The sequence below is a fragment of the Pteropus medius genome, unplaced genomic scaffold (assembly GCF_902729225.1).
Source record: "Pteropus medius unplaced genomic scaffold, Ma_sr-lr_union100, whole genome shotgun sequence".
NCBI lineage: Eukaryota > Metazoa > Chordata > Mammalia > Chiroptera > Pteropodidae > Pteropus > Pteropus medius.
Window position 1 is genome coordinate 18,896,506 of NW_024349802.1, and position 15,394 is coordinate 18,911,899.

General features: G+C 47.6%; 2 protein-coding genes across 5 annotated transcripts in view; one reads left to right on the forward strand and one right to left on the reverse strand.

Moving 5' to 3' along the window:
• Positions 1–15,394, forward strand: part of SLC36A1 (solute carrier family 36 member 1) — a 265,469-nt gene that overhangs the window by 92,525 nt on the left and 157,550 nt on the right. The window lies entirely within an intron of this gene.
• The window catches only part of FAT2 (FAT atypical cadherin 2), a 72,715-nt gene that overhangs the window by 40,717 nt on the left and 16,604 nt on the right, over positions 1–15,394 (reverse strand). The window contains exons 2-5 of the mRNA XM_039836655.1: positions 8,372–11,648; positions 6,275–6,589; positions 1,928–1,986; positions 259–570 (exon numbers count right to left, since the gene is read on the reverse strand). Coding sequence (XP_039692589.1) covers positions 259–570; positions 1,928–1,986; positions 6,275–6,589; positions 8,372–11,630 — 3,945 coding nt within the window. The 5' untranslated portion in view covers positions 11,631–11,648. The remainder of the gene's footprint in view (positions 1–258; positions 571–1,927; positions 1,987–6,274; positions 6,590–8,371; positions 11,649–15,394) is intronic.

Here is a 15,394-nt window from a genome sequence, read left to right on the forward strand (position 1 = left end):
ATCTTGATTCCGAAGCCCCTGCTGTACTCTCACCAAATCCTTATCTCGGAGAATAGAGCAGATTTGCCAGGCAAGGATTTTATTGCCTTCAAAGAGAAAGGTCCAGAATTCTGGTCCTTTGACTGAAGTTAGGGCTCCCAGTCTGTCTTGGAGTACTGCCTCCATCATGCTGGTGGTGTCTCCCTCCTCCCGTATGCCCTAAGGAAATCCCTAACCGATTATGCCACTGCCCTTCCGCAGCCTCCATCCACCCCTCACCGTCAGGATGTTGTACTCTCCGGCTGTGAAGGTGCTGCTGGATGACACCACACCCGTCACTGGATCGATACTGAAGCCCTCCTTGTCAGTCTCTTCGATACTGTAGGTGACCCTGCCATTGAGACCCTCATCCAGGTCTGAGGCCACGAGCCTGTACACAGGCCCAGGGGTCACTGGGCTTGGCCTCTCTGGAAGGCGGACATTAAAGAGCTTGTGGGAAAACACAGGGGCATTGTCATTGACGTCCAAGATGCACACCACCACCCTGGAGGTGGACCTTAAGGAGGGCTTCCCGTTGTCCAGCACAGTCACCTGGGGACAGAATCCAGCATGAGTTGCCAAAAGCAAAGCAGTGATTGTGTGTGGCGCACCCACTGCAACCCTACCACCGCCCCTGCTTTCTGCAGCCTGGAGCTGTCAGCCAGTCTGTTCTTTGGTATATGCTTGTGATTTTTATTATCTTAACCTCACCTACTTGGAACTCAGCTCTCTGGTAACCTTACCACAGGAAAGCCAGCAAGAACAGAGAAAGAATCCAGAAAGAACTGGAAGAAGACAAAGTCACAGACGCTCTAGACCAAAGCTGGTTCTTCAGGAGGCCAATGGGCCATTTCTTGGAGACCATTTACTTTTTATATGCTTGTAATCCTCATATGCTTTGTTCTCCAGTTTCTTTAAGCTACTGGAGGTTAGAAAAAACAAATGAGAAGATTTTTATGAAGGAGTGGGTGGTACCTTTTGAGTCAGACTGGCAGCTCGATGCATGACATGAAATCCGGAGTGAGAGAAAAGACACTAAAATAATTTCAGAATCAGGGAGTATTTCACATAGAGGCAAATTGTCCCATGCATCAGTGACCCCAAGAGTACTAGACAGGACATTTCTACTCTAAATAGTCCTGAATTTTAAAAATATTTTGCTGTTTAAAGATAAATGTCTCTACTGATCTGTGGAGAATACTTCAATGTCTAGAACTCCAGTTCCTAGTTTGTTGCTTCCTAGTTTCTTACAAAGGGAATGTGCAGAGCCGGGGAGCCTAGGAAGCAACGTTTATTTCAGTGTTGCTGAGGAATACGTATCCCTACCACCTGATGTCTTTAAGAGTGGAAGAGAGATGCCTGTTCATCAGTTATGGAAGGCTCGGGAGGGGGCATAACTAGAGTCCTTCTGATTGGTCAAGATCGATTCCTCTCACTGGAATGGGCACCAGGCAGGGATGCTTATGTGATTTTAGAGACATCCTAGAAAGAGCACAGATCTAGAAGTCAGAGGTCTGGGTTTTCATCCTGGCTCTGCTACTGACCTAGTATTTGACCTTGAATGACTCTCTGTGAATCATGGGAATGGCTGGAAACCAGACTCAAGCGCATAGCACATGTATATCACTTTTTCTTCCTGTACTCACTGCAGGCATTATTAATCAATCAGTGCTTCTTGCCCAGCCTGGACATGGTTTCAAATTCTTTCCCTTCACAGTGCTAAGGAGCCAGCAAAGACCCTAAGAGTCTTCACTACCTACCATAGCAGAGCTCCACTTAAGTAGCAAGTTTTCCCTGAGCCTAGCACCCTCCTCAGCCACAGTGTTTGGAGACATGCGTGTGGCCCTAAGGCCAGGCTCAGCTCCAGCCTGGCCTCCTTCAGGCGATTTTCAAATCCATCATTACTCACCTCTAGGATGTGTTCATCCTTGTTCTCTCGGTCCAGCTGCCGGGCCGTGGACAGCAGGCCTGGGGGAGAGATGGTCGGAGGGAGACCTGAGCTCGTAGGGCCACTTTACTGGAGGTGATTTCAAGAGTTACATTTGAATCCTAGAATCCTTCTGGTCTTTAGAGAACAAGAACATTAAAGGGAAGTGGAACTCTGGAGAAAGAAGCGGGAGTGAGGAAGTAGGAGAGGACAACAGAGATGATGGCATCTGCAGGTTCCTTCCTACTTCTCACTTTCACCATTAGAAGGGTGTCGAGTGAAAACGACAGCTTGTCAGGAGTTACAGCAGGGATCACAGTCACTGCCTTTAGCTCATGAGAAATCACAACGTGGTAGCTTTTTACTCCTTTGTTATTATTACATCATTCACCTGGGGCCTAGTACCAGCTCTTCCTATGACCCGCTGGCACGGATGAGCAAGTAGACTCTTGTATCCCTCCTCTCCTCTCATCTGTAAATTGAGGAAGGGGGTCTTGGTGATCCGTAAGTCTAGTTTTAATTTTCTGCGGCACTATGGCTATAAACTGAGGCCACAAAAGAGAGAAGGTGTCAGTGCTCTGCAAGCATCAGGGAAGTCAAGACCGAGGTTATCAGGGGCCCAGGGGGCATCCAAGTCCATAGGCTGAAAGGTCATAGCTGGTAGGGAAGGTCTCTTCAAAGCAGAGCTATTCATTGGAGTCAGTGGGTCATCTGAAAACTTTCAATAGCTTCTTGCTGTTGTTTAGGCAATTAAATAATGGGGTAATGGAATGAAGAGTGAGGAATGAAGTGGGGAGGAGATTCCATGTTGGGGTGGAGCCTCCAGTGCTGGAAATGGAATGAGATGTGAGGCGAGCCCTCTGTTAGGGACACGTTCTTGCCTTGTGCAGTAGAACCAAGTCATACTGAGTTTTTCTTCCTGAACTGAAAGCAGGCAAGGGAAGAATCAGAGATCCTGAAAAGCCCCACAGCCAGGGGCCCTTCCAGTCAGAGAAGAAAGACAGTTCTCTGGGACAGTGTGCATATTTATTGTCCCTGGTCACTCTACCCACTCAACCCCAAGCTAAGGGGCCCAACAGGGGAGTACCTTCCAGGATCTGGGCACCCTCCATGCCCCCGCCAGAAGAGTGCAGGGGCACTTTGGGGGCATTGGCAAGTAAGTCTTCCTTCCGTCTCGGTCCTTGCTTTCCTCCCTGCTCCTTCTCTCCCTTCATCTCCTCCTTTTTCTGTCTCTCTTCTTTCTCTGTTTCTCTCTCACCGCCCTCCTTTCTTCCCGTCCAGATCTTCTTCTCTCCCTTCCCCTTCTTTGCCTCTCTGAATCTCAGACTTTCTTTCTCCATCTCTGCCCCTCTGTTTTTCCTTTTCTCTCTCTGCCTTTCTCTCACCATCGCCTCCCCCGACCTTCTAAGGGCCAGCGTCCCTGGACTTGCTGCCTGTAGCTTCCTGGGTCATTGACCTGTTATCAACCTCATCCCCTCTCTGAGGTTGTTGTCAGGCTTCCCAGGAAGCCTGTGTAGAATGAGGACATGGCAGAGCCACTCTATGGGGCTGTGCGAAGGGCCACTAAGGACTCTTCCTGGCACGAGGCGGGCACTGAGCTGATTCAGTTCTTATCATTTCTTTCCTTCAAACAAAATTTCCCCCATTACCCTGCTTAGGTTCATTTTTAACCCCTTCCTCCCCCTTCTTTTTCTCATCCAATAATTTTCCAAATGCTGTTGGTTACACCTCTAATGGAGTCCAGATTTTTCTACTCCTTTAACCCCGACCCACTACAGTCTACATCTTACCCCAAATACCTTCCCAGCCCCCTCTCCCTCTTCTGCCCTCCCTCAGGACCCTAGCAGCCAGCACTCACTGAGCTCTTACATGTCCAGACATTCTTTCGAGCTCCTCACATCACTCTATTAAGTCATTCTATCTTCACAACTACCGAGGAGATAGTGACACTTATCTTCATTTTACTGGTGAAAAACCTCTGACATAGAGCAGTTAGTCTCTATGTATCTCCCAAGATCTTACTTACAGTTAATAAGTGCTGAAAATGATATGCCTTTAGAAATTGACCTACTTGCTGTGTCTTTAACGAGACCTGGGGCTTTTTCCTTCCTGGCTATTGCTCCTGTTGCTCTCTTGCCCGTGGGTCCTCCCCGATTACTGCCTGTCCGTGTTCCCTGTCCTTCGGCTCAGTATACCCCTGCTTCGTGAAGCTGTTGCTGATCTGCCACACTGTGCAGCTTCCTGTCTTTTCTGAGCAGCCACGGCATCGCATCTACACAAATTTAACGATGTGCTCTTCTGCACTGGTTCTGTAGTTTCTTATAATCCGATCTTCATGCTTCTGAGGGACTAAATTCCTTAAGGCCTGAAATTGTGTTGTATTTATTTTCACATATCTCCATAGCACACAATTTACGTGCTTAGAAAGGGCAGATGGATTTAAACGTTAGCTGAATAAATGGATGAATCTTGGGCTTAACAAAAGATTGCGAGTGCTGGCAGAGATTCATTCATTCATTTCCCTATTATTTATTGAGATTCTATTGTGTTCCAGTCACTGAAGATATTAGTGGGCAAAAACAATCCAGGTTTCTTTTCTAGAAAGTCTGTGAAGTCTAGTGAAGGACATAGATAATTAATGGAATAATCACACAAATGAATATAATGTTCTATGTAATAAGTGTTTTAAAAAAGGGAGGCAGGTAGATGGTGCTGGGAGATTTACTATAGTGTTAGAAAAAAATTCTCAAATAAAGAGCAGCTGGGCTGGGATCTGAGCTAAGAGCAGGAGTTAGCCAGACAAAAAGAGAGAAGAGACTCCAGGCAGAAGGAACGGCATGTGCAAAGGCCTAGCGCCAGGAGAGCTCATGGACTGAAGCAGGCCATGTGGCTAGAACCAGAGAATGGCAGGGTGAGAGAGGCAAGAGGAAGCCAGGAAGGTCAACAGGGGCCAGACACAAGAGTGTGGACTCAGCAGGATCTGGCTCTACTTAAGGGCATAGGAATACCATTCACAGTATCCAAGTAGGGAAGTGGAGTGATATAATGGGGCTGGGGGCTCATTGCTGATTGATTATTTTACTTTTAGATGTTTATGCTGCTAAAAATTTCTTCTCCTCAACTGCAGGAAGACTAAGAACTTCTCTGCCCTCTGAGGCATTTTGCCAGACCCAATACCAGGGAACTGTTGACAGTAAACAGAATAGAGATTTGGAAGACATCAAGAAGCTAATATTTGCCTTAGGTGAGAGATCTCTTCCCTCTCTGAAAAGGGAGGGAAGGGTGGACCCAGGTAGAGAGCTAGTTAGGCCTGTTTTCCTGGGTGAAAGCATCCTTTGAGGAAGACTAATTCACTCCCTGGGTCAAAGGCTAACAGGGAAGGTTCCAAACGAATGTCACTGTGCAAGTAGACACTGGTATCCCTCACCCACTGTCTGCCCCAAGACCCCTAGGCTCATGCTTTTCCTGAGTTCCTTTTGTCTTAAAAGTGAGGAACTGCCCACTAGCTTTCCTTCCTCTAATCTCACCAGGGTTCTAGCATTCCAACAGTGAGTTGTTGGAGCTGGAGGATAGGATCATGGGTTCAGAGAAAAGTATGTTAACCTTCTCTGCAATAGGATTGATGTTCATCCTCCAAGAGGAAGATGGGGCCTCGGAGAAGTATACACAGCACTGAGGACTGGCTTTCAAATTCCAACACCAACAAGAGCCAGGCAGGTAGCATAAATTCGGGAAAAAGTTTGGCAATAATGCAACAGGAAAGGAGGGGACTGTGGAGACCAGAGGACATGTGCCTGCTCTTCATAGGGAGCTGCTGTTGCCTCCAGGCAATTGTGGCCCTGTGGGAATGGGGACGCAGTGGAGCCAGATCTTCTGTTTTGTTTTTAAGAACAGTTAGAAATTGGAAATGTTTTGTGGAATTTCCTAATTTTTAAATGTCAGAAACAACTCAAAAAATCATCATTTGAATGATTAAATGTTGGGAGAGCTGGGAGGTCTGTAATAGTTCCAGCTTGACCACCAGGCAACCTGCTAGCATCCCCGGACCCCAAGGAAAGAAAGTTGGTATGCATTATTTCCACTTGGAAATGGAGTTTGTAAGGCAGTGGTTCTCAGACCTAGCACCCATCAGAATCACCTGGATATTTTGTTAAAATACAGAGTTCTAGGCCACACTCTGAGTTCTGATTTAGTAGATTTAAGGTGGGGCCTGAAAATGTGAATTTCTAATAAGTTCCTACGTAATTGTCGATGATGCTGGTCTGAGACCACACTTTGAGAAGCACTGTTGTAGAGAATCCTATTCCTCCAGATTTCTGAGGTCCTTACCTGTGAGAGGGTGAATAACAAAGAATCCCATATGGTTCCCACTGGTGATGTTGAAGGTCAGCTTCTCTTTGGAGCTGGAGTCCAGGTCCCAGGCATCTAGCTGGAGCACAGAAGTGTGCAAGGGTGCATCCTCCCGGACGGAGGGGTAAAACACGGGTCTGGACATCCGGGGTGGGTTGTCATTGACATCCATAACCTCGATGTAGACTTCAGTTACGGCAGAGAGGGGTATGGAACCCCGATCCACTGCCAACACGGTCAGCCAGTAGCAGGAGACAAATTCTCGGTCCAGGGGTGTCAGAGTCTGAATCAGTCCTAGGGACAGTTAATCACCAAACTCAAAATATTTTAGAGCTCAAAGTAGTGTTAGAAATCACCTTACCTAACACTCTCCAAACTGTACTCTGGAAAGGATATTACTAGGTAATCTGTGAGAAAAGGGAACTGTTGGCACTATGATGTGGGAGCTGCTGAGTTAAACACGGGGAATTCATATCCTCGAAACCTCTCAGAGTTTTTCCTCAGCTAAAATAGGCCCATGACTCTGGCATATGAGCATCTGCAGGGTTTCCAGAAGACAGTGGTAGTTGACCTACTTTCTCCTAACTACTTTCAACCCAAGTCCTATTGATTGATTTATTTCACATCCTTTAAGGGATTTCCTTACAGTTGTTCCTAATCTGGTTCCCTCAAGCTTCAAGTATTATAGATACAATTTAAGGGTTAGGGATTTGACAAATAAATTGCTGTATCCCTCTCCATTATCTTTATGATTTTAAAGACTTAGCTTCATTCATTAGTTCACTAACTCTACAAATTGCTTACTTACGGGCCAGCACTTTTCTAGAAGTCTAGGGTCCAATAGTGAGCAAAAGAGGCTTACACCCTAAGTTCTCATGGATCACACTCAGATGGAAGGGCCTCTGTGAAAGGGCAGGGCCCGTGCTCACAGCCATAGCATGTCAGAGTTGAAAGAACCTTATTCCTTTGACAGATGGGGAAACTCAGGGCCCTAGAGAGAGCACGACTTGACCAAGATCGTGTAGCAAGTAGGTAGAAGAGCTGGGTCTAGAACTGACTCTCAATCTAATGTTTTTTCCACCATATCAACCTGCCCTTTACCCTGGAAATAAATCACCTATCAGATGGTAAATTCTTTGAGAGCAGTGACCTACCTTCATTCACCTGGGTTCTCCCCCAGCGTGCCTATATCAGGACCTTACAAATAGAGGATGCTCACTAAGTGTTTGCAGAATTGTACGTATTTTCTATGAAGCTTGAAAGGAATAAGTAAGTTGGTTCTACCTTTTTGGAGGGCAATTTGAAATATCTATTAACATCGAAAACATGTATTATCCTTTGACCCAGCAGCTACATTTAAGAGTTTTTCCTATAGAGACTAATGAATGTGAGTAAAAGTATATGGACAAGGATGTTACACCTATATGTAGAATAAAATGTAGCTATTAAAAAGGAATGACAAAGATTTATATGTACAGACATATAAGATATCCTGGGGGTATGTTATGTGAAAAAATAAGTTTTAGAATTAGTGTGTGTCAATTGTGTGTTTTCATAATAATAACATGAACAGTGATAATATATCAGATACGAAGAAGAAAAATTTAGAAGATTATAGACCAAATTGTAAATAAATATTATATCTGCGGAGATGGGTCACAGAGAAACACTCATTTTTAAATTATATATAGAAAAATTTATAATCATAGCGTATTACTTTTATAAGCAAATATACGTAATATTTTTGTATGTATATATGTATATATATGTATATGTGTGTATGTGTGTGTGTATATATGTTGTATGTGTGTGTATAATGTATATATACATTATACACACACACACACACAGGATGCTAGTGATATGGCTGATTTGACTTAAATGGATATATACATACATGCATATATGTATACATATCCCTAGTATGATAAAAATAAAAGTGACAGGAAGGAGAGTCTCTATTTATTCCTTTTCCTTTTAGCCTGCAGTCTGACTTTTTTCAGGACAGTCCCTGATTTCCCTTAAGCCCAGCCTCTCCCAGCACCTGGGACTCCCATCCTACCCAGCTCCTGGTACCTGTGTCTTGGTTGATGCTAAAGGCTGTGAGACTGGTGCCAGCCCTCAAGAAGTACTGGAGCTCCCCATCCAAGCCACTATCATCATCGTGGGCAGCCACTACCATCACCTGGGTTCCCGGGGGACTGTTCTCCTGCACCTGGCCCTGGTGCACAAAGGAGGCAAAGCGGGGAGGGTGGAGATTTTCATTCACATCCAAGACTATCACCTCCACGTGGCAGAGGGTCCTGCGGGACAGGGGCCTCCAACTGTCACTGGCCCACAGGCTCAGATTGTACCCAGCCTGCCTCTCAAAGTCCAGCTCTTTCTCCAGACTGAGTGCGCCGGTCATCAAGTCCACCTGGAAGGTCCCATGGGCATCATCCAACAGGATATATCGAACTTCTCCCGCAGGGCCCAAGTCAGGATCAAAGGCATCCAGAAATGTTAGGATAGTTCCTGGGGGCAAGTCCTCTGGGACCTTCAGGCTACTGAATTCTGTGATGCACTGGGGAGAGTTGTCATTGACATCTTCCAATGCGATGGTCAGGTCAGTGACAGAGAAGAGCTGGTGGCCCTTCCTGGGCTGATCTCTGGCCTCCACCTTGAATATATACTGAGGTTCTGATTCCCGGTCCAGGTGTCCTATGACAACTAGTTCCCCAGTGAGGGGGTGGAGGGAGAACTTCTCCGTGGGGCTTAGCAGGGTGTAGTGAACCCTCCCATTGTCATCCGAGTCAGCATCTTTTGCTTTTAGCTCTGCAATTGTGGTTCCAACTTCTATGTCCTCTGAGATGGTTACCTGGTACCCACCAGGAGGGAATATGGGTGCATTGTCATTCCAGTCTTTCACATTCACTGTCAGCAGCTTCCAGGAGGACTTCTGGGGAGTGCCCAGGTCATACACTGTTACATTGAGGATGTAGAAGCTGGTGGTTTCATAGTCCAAGGGGGCAGCTACAGTGAGCAGCCCTGTCTCCAGCTCAATGTCAAAGCAGCCCTCTTCATTGCCATCTGCAATCACGTAGACCAGTTTGCCATTAAAGCCAGTATCAGGGTCAGTGGCTGCCAGGTGGGCCAGGGAGGTGTTGAGAGGAACACGCTCGAGGATGTCAATGGACTGTGGGAAGTGGTCCTCAAAATGAGGGGTATGATGATTGATCTGATATGCACTTAAGGAAGTGAAGTCCTCATTATTGGAGTCCTGGTTCAGAAGCCCAACAGAGTGGAGGATGGTCTTTGTGAAATGCGTCAGTACCCCTGTCTTATCACATGTTATAGGAACCTCAAAACGAGGGTCCTTCACTATAGTAAGATTCAAAGTTGTGGGAGAAGCATAGTATTTCCCATCTGAAGCTGTAATTTTCAGGGAATAATTGATGAACTGACCAGTAGTGTGATTCATAAAAGAGCGTTTGAGGGATATCACCCCGGAGAAATGATTTAGATCAAAATACTCTAGTTCATTGCCTGACACGAACTCATATTTTAGGTTCTGAAGCTCATCCACATCTATAGCTGACACAGTCATTATTGATTTTTCTACTGGCCAGTCTTCACGGATAGACCCAGTACAGTTGACTTGTTCAAACATAGGTTTGTTGTCATTCAAGTTATTGAGCCTAAGAGAAACAGACACTTCCTTTTCCTGGCGAAATGGGGATCCCCAATCTGATGCCCGTACCTGGAAGGTATAAATTCTTTTCATGAGCTCATAGTCCATGGGTTTGGTGGTGGAGATGATCCCCAGGTAAGGGTCGATAGAAAAGGGCACGTCTTTTGGACGAGCGATGGAATAGGTGACATATCCATTCTCTCCATGATCCCGGTCTGTGGCAGTAACAGTCAAAACAGTGGTGCCTGGAGGGATGTTCTCATCAAAGGTGCCATCATAGGAAGACCTGTTGAAGATGGGGGCATGGTTGTTACAGTCCACGATGTCAATGACCACAGTGGTGGAGGCCAGGCCTGGTGAGGTTCTGATGTGTAACTGATAATGGGCTCGGTCGTGGAAGTCCATGAGTTTTGTGGTGGTGATGAGCCCAGAGCGAGCATTAAGTTTAAACCCTGCACTCCCTGAGGATGGCTTTAGAACATACTGCAAGTTGGGGAAGGCTCGGGTTACTTTCACCATCACCACTCGGCTGCCAGGAGGGGAAAATTCACTAAGCTGCACTCTGTAAACAGCCCTTTCAAATTCGAGGGAAGCCAGTTTGGAAGCGGGTAGGTGAAAGCCCCTGATCTGGGAATAAAAGGAAGGCCTGCTCTCACTCCTGGCCCGCAGGCTGAGGTTGAATCCATGAAGGTGCTCCAGCCAGTCGATGTCTTTGACGGACACCAAACTGAACTCGCTGCTCCGAGCATAAGACTTGATGGCTTTGAAGTACTTTCCAGAGTCACCATCAACAATGTCCAGTGAGTCCACTTCAGCGCCTGAGCCGTTTGCATCTACCAGTACAGTGGCGTAGGTGGCACTCTCACTGCTGTCTGGTGGGGCCACTGCCACCGAGGTGATGGCCAGGGGCTTCCTGAGGGCCGGCTCTACGAGGATGACGAGTGCAGCCAAATTGCCAAACCCATTGCCCTCTGAGATTTTCCGCATGCGGTCCACAGCCAGCACCTGGAGCTCATATTTCCCTCTCCAGGTGACGTTTAGCTTCCCAGCCAAGGTGACCACACCACTGGTGGGATGGATGGCAAATATCTCTGACCTTGTGTTAAAGGCATAATAGAACTCGGCGTTCTGGCCCAGATCAGCATCCGTGGCAGTCACCTGGCAGATGGGGTTCTTGAGAGGCATGTCCTCAGAGATGGTGACTCGGTATGAAGGTGGGGAGAAGAGAGGCTTCAGGTCATTCTGGTCCAGGATGTGCACCGCCACACGGGTCAGAGCTTCGAACTCCAGGGTCTTGTCCGTGGCTTGGACGATGAGGGTGTAGCTATCTTGCACCTCCCTATTCAGAAGAGCTGTGTTGCTGCTCTTCGTCCTGATTCTCAGAAAGCAGAAGTTGCCCACCACGTACTCCTCGGTTTTAAACACATTGGCCACATCTCCGGAGATGATCCGGTACCTCACTGCCCACTGGGGCTCGGCGAGGTAGATGCCCATTTTCACAGAGCTCTCCACGTACGTCTTGGGAGCAGAGTTTTCATAGATGGTCGCATTATAAAGGGGGTGTGTGAAGTGCCAGGCAGAGGAGGAGATGATCCCTTCTAGGGGCTTCTCACAGGTTGTACAATGAAGCAAGAAAACGACAAAACCCAACGAGGCAATAATCATGGTGGAAAAACTGAAACCCTGAGCAAAAAAAAAGAAAGTGTACAAGTTAGGAAGAAAATGGTTCCTACTGCTGTAGTTCCTAACTGGGGGCGATTTTCCCTGTACGGGTGGGTCGTCGGCCATGACTGAAGATATTTTCGACTATCCCAGCTCTTGTAGGTGGGTGGGGGGAGGGGAGGGGATATAATTGCTACTGGCATCTAGTGGTAGAAGTCAGGGATGCTGCTAAACATCCTACAATGCACAGGGCAGCTCCCCTAAAACAAAGAATGATCTGGCCCCAAATGTCAATAGTGCTGAGGTTTAGACACCCTGCGTTTGAGAGATAACTGACTAGTTTAAATGCCCTCTTGAGGGCACCTGGCAGATCCAGCACAGTTCTGACCATTTCACTGCTTTTCTCTCAAAACTTTCTGATGCTGAAGTAGTTCCAACCAGTTAACCAAGCTTAGCAACCTGGCTCTAAGTACTTCCTGCAAGATCCCTCCGTCAGGGCTGAGCTCCAGCCAAACTGAGCTGAGTGCACATGCAGGGGCTACAGAAAAGCGAAGTGACCAAGGTCATAGGCCTGGCATCAGGCTTCTTGGCTGTCAGCCCTGGTTCCACCACTGACTCGCTGGGTGACTTTCTGGGTAGGTTACTTAACCTCTGTGGGTGTCGATCTTCTCTTCTGTGGAATGGGAACAAGGATTTTACCTCAGTGGATTGTTGTGAAAATTAAGTGAAATAACAAAGTAAATGACCTAGCAGGATACCTGGCACATAGTAAGTTTTAACATACTATTAGCTATTATTAGTTTTTAGTTTTTCTGGGGGAGAGGACCTGCCCAGGGCCTTGCAGCTAGACGGAGGCAAAGCAAGAATTAGATCTGGAGCTCCTTGTGTCACAGGCCAGGGCTACTTGCCCTACCCCAGGCTTACCTACACCTGTCCCACCACAGGTCCCTGTGGACAGGGCCTGACTCTGACTCACTGGTAACCCCAAACATAGAAAACTCCTTTACTCCTGGAATGCCAGAGCGGACACGGACCTTAGAGATGACGGAGTTCTGATCCTGCTCCTCATGCACAGGTGGGAATAGAGCCCCAGAGCGGGGAAGGGTCTTTCTTGCCCCAAGTCAGATGGTGGGTGGCCAGGTGAGAACTAGTCCCTGGGAATTGTTGTGCTAACCTAATGCTTCACCCCTCTAAGACCTGCCACAGTCCCCATTCTCTCCCTTGCTGTTTCCCACAGGATCCCATAGGGCTTGTCCCTGAACTCCAGCCTGGGTCAAAATGTGAGACTCATCAGGGCCCAAGGGTGGGATGGAGCAGGGAGGAGGGCAGAGTTGGTTGCCAAACTAGAAGCTGGTGCCTGGCCCGCTCATGGGAGTCTTGACTCCAAGGAGCTTAGTGGCTGCCAGCCAGATGTGCCAAGCATTCCTGGATGAAACAGGCAAGACCTGTTTTTCCAGTCGCCTTGCTCTTCAAAGGCAAGGAAGAGTTAAACTTTCAGAGCAAGCGGGGGAAAGGAGAGGCTTGGATCCTTGTCTTTCCTGAGTCCCGAGGGAACTGAATGTAGGTTCTTTAAGACTGTGCAGGTAGCATCCCAACATGGGAGGCAGGATGGAGGCAGGAATGGAAAAGGCTGCCTAACATGGGATCTAAAGCCTGTGACAGAAAAGAATTTGAATATGCCCCCTCTTTCTGGCCTCCCTACCACCCTCACTTGAGATTTTGTTAGTGATTTCCTAAGCCCAGGCACCTCAGGAAAGAGAGAACATGATGGAAGCAGATTCTACACTTGAGGTCCTAAAGCCAGTGACAGAAAAACGTCATTTGTTCCCCACGCTTCCTCTCCACCTACTCTTACCCCTTACTTACCACTGCACCTTAGCGGAGCCAGCCTGAGGCACAAGCCATACTCACTGAGTCCCTGACACGGTCTCCTGCAAGTGGGAGGGGACCCTCGAGTCACTCGGACCCCGACCACCCCAGGATCGCATTGTTTTTGAAGTTGAAGCCCCAGGGGGAAATGAGTCCTTACCCCAGTCCCAGGTCCACTCGCTCTGTGCACAGCCCAGCGAACCCAGAGTACACGCAGCCTCCCAGCTTTACCTGCCCTGCTTTGTGGAAGACTTCCTGTTCACCAGGTCAGCACCCGTGTCAGGCAGGCCCCAACAAGACACACCACCGCTCAGCAGCTGCACAGGCAGCTTGCAGAGCGCAAGCCGTTAAGATGAACTGTAGGAAGGGACCTGGGGCGGAGTCTCTCTGGAGGAGGATAAGATGCAATGAGAATGCACCCTTGGGTGGGGGTTTGGTGCCCATGGCTGTGTTCAAGCTGTAGGACCTGCAGACCTGATGACTGGTTTGCTGAGGAAGGACCTGTGTCTGGATGTTGTTTTCTGGCACCAGATTGGGGCACGTGAACAAGTTTGCAGGTGCAAAGGCACATTGGGCTCCCCGAGCCACTCTTCTGGCCTACTTAGAACCACTTAGAACCACTGCTTCGAAACATCTTATGAAGATGTAGGTCAGTTTGTATCACTTTCCTGCTCGAGATTTTCCAGTAGCTTCCCATAGCATTCAGATTAAAATCTGAACTCCTTGCTATGTCTTAGAACGCCCCATACTACCTGGGCCCAGCCACCTTCTCCAGTCACACCTCCCAGCACTCTGCCCATTATTTAGCAAGCTGTAGGGACCTTTCCCCTTTACAGACAAACCTAACTGGGATCTGCCTCAGGGCCTTTGCACTTGATACTTCCCTTGACTTAAGATTCTCACATACCTGGCTCTGTCTTGTTATCTAGTTCTCAGCTCAAATGTTACCTCCTAACCCCCAGATTTATGTAGTATCCTTCCTAACACCCTCCTTTATGACACCACCCCATCTTCTCCATGGCACTTATCACCGTACAGTAAGTTCTTGTTTATTGGCTTGATGACTATCTCCTGCACTGGACACTGGGCTCCAGGAAGGCAGGAGTCTTGTGTGTCTTGTTCATGAATGCCTTCCCAGTGCCTAGATCAGTGCCCGGCACATAAATACTAGTTGAAAAATGGAAGTATCTGGACTTAGGAAAAGCAACGACCGAATGAAAACTGAAAGAAACTTTAATGAAACTCTTACTTTTTAAAGCTAGAAAATCGTCTTAAAGAAAGAAAGGGGTTTGCCTAAAATCACATGGTAAGAAGTAGAGCCAGGTTCTTTCCTCCCGACCATGCTGCCAAAAGGAGAAGCTGTGGTCACTTATGAATCTGGCTGTTTGAGTTCAAGGCCCAGCTCCACCACTTGCTAACTGTATCACCTTGGGTTGATTAGTTACTCAGCATCTCCAGACCTTAGTTTTCTCATCTATAAAATGGGGCTATTAAGAATACCGCTTTCATGGGGTTTTATGAAGGCTAAATAAGATCATGCATATTAATGTGCTTAGCACACTGCCTGAAAAGCACTCAATAAATATTAGTTATTATAGTTTTCAAAGCCAAGGTAGAATCAAAGCCCGAGGTAGGGGTGAGGGTGGGGTCCCCTGAATCCTCTGGCGAAGGACTAGCCTGTGCCCCTGCAGAGCAGGAAGCCACTGGTCGCTGGTCGAGTCTAAGCTTGCTGGCCCAGCCACAGGCTGTTCTGGGAAGCTGCGAGCAGGCGCTTGTCTGGGGTGCGGCCTCATGCTCTTGGCTCCCCAGGCTCAGGGAGAGATCTGTATGTGGGTGAATGTGCATGTTTGCAAGAGAGCACACACACATACTTAGGAGGCAATTTTTGAATAATTGTT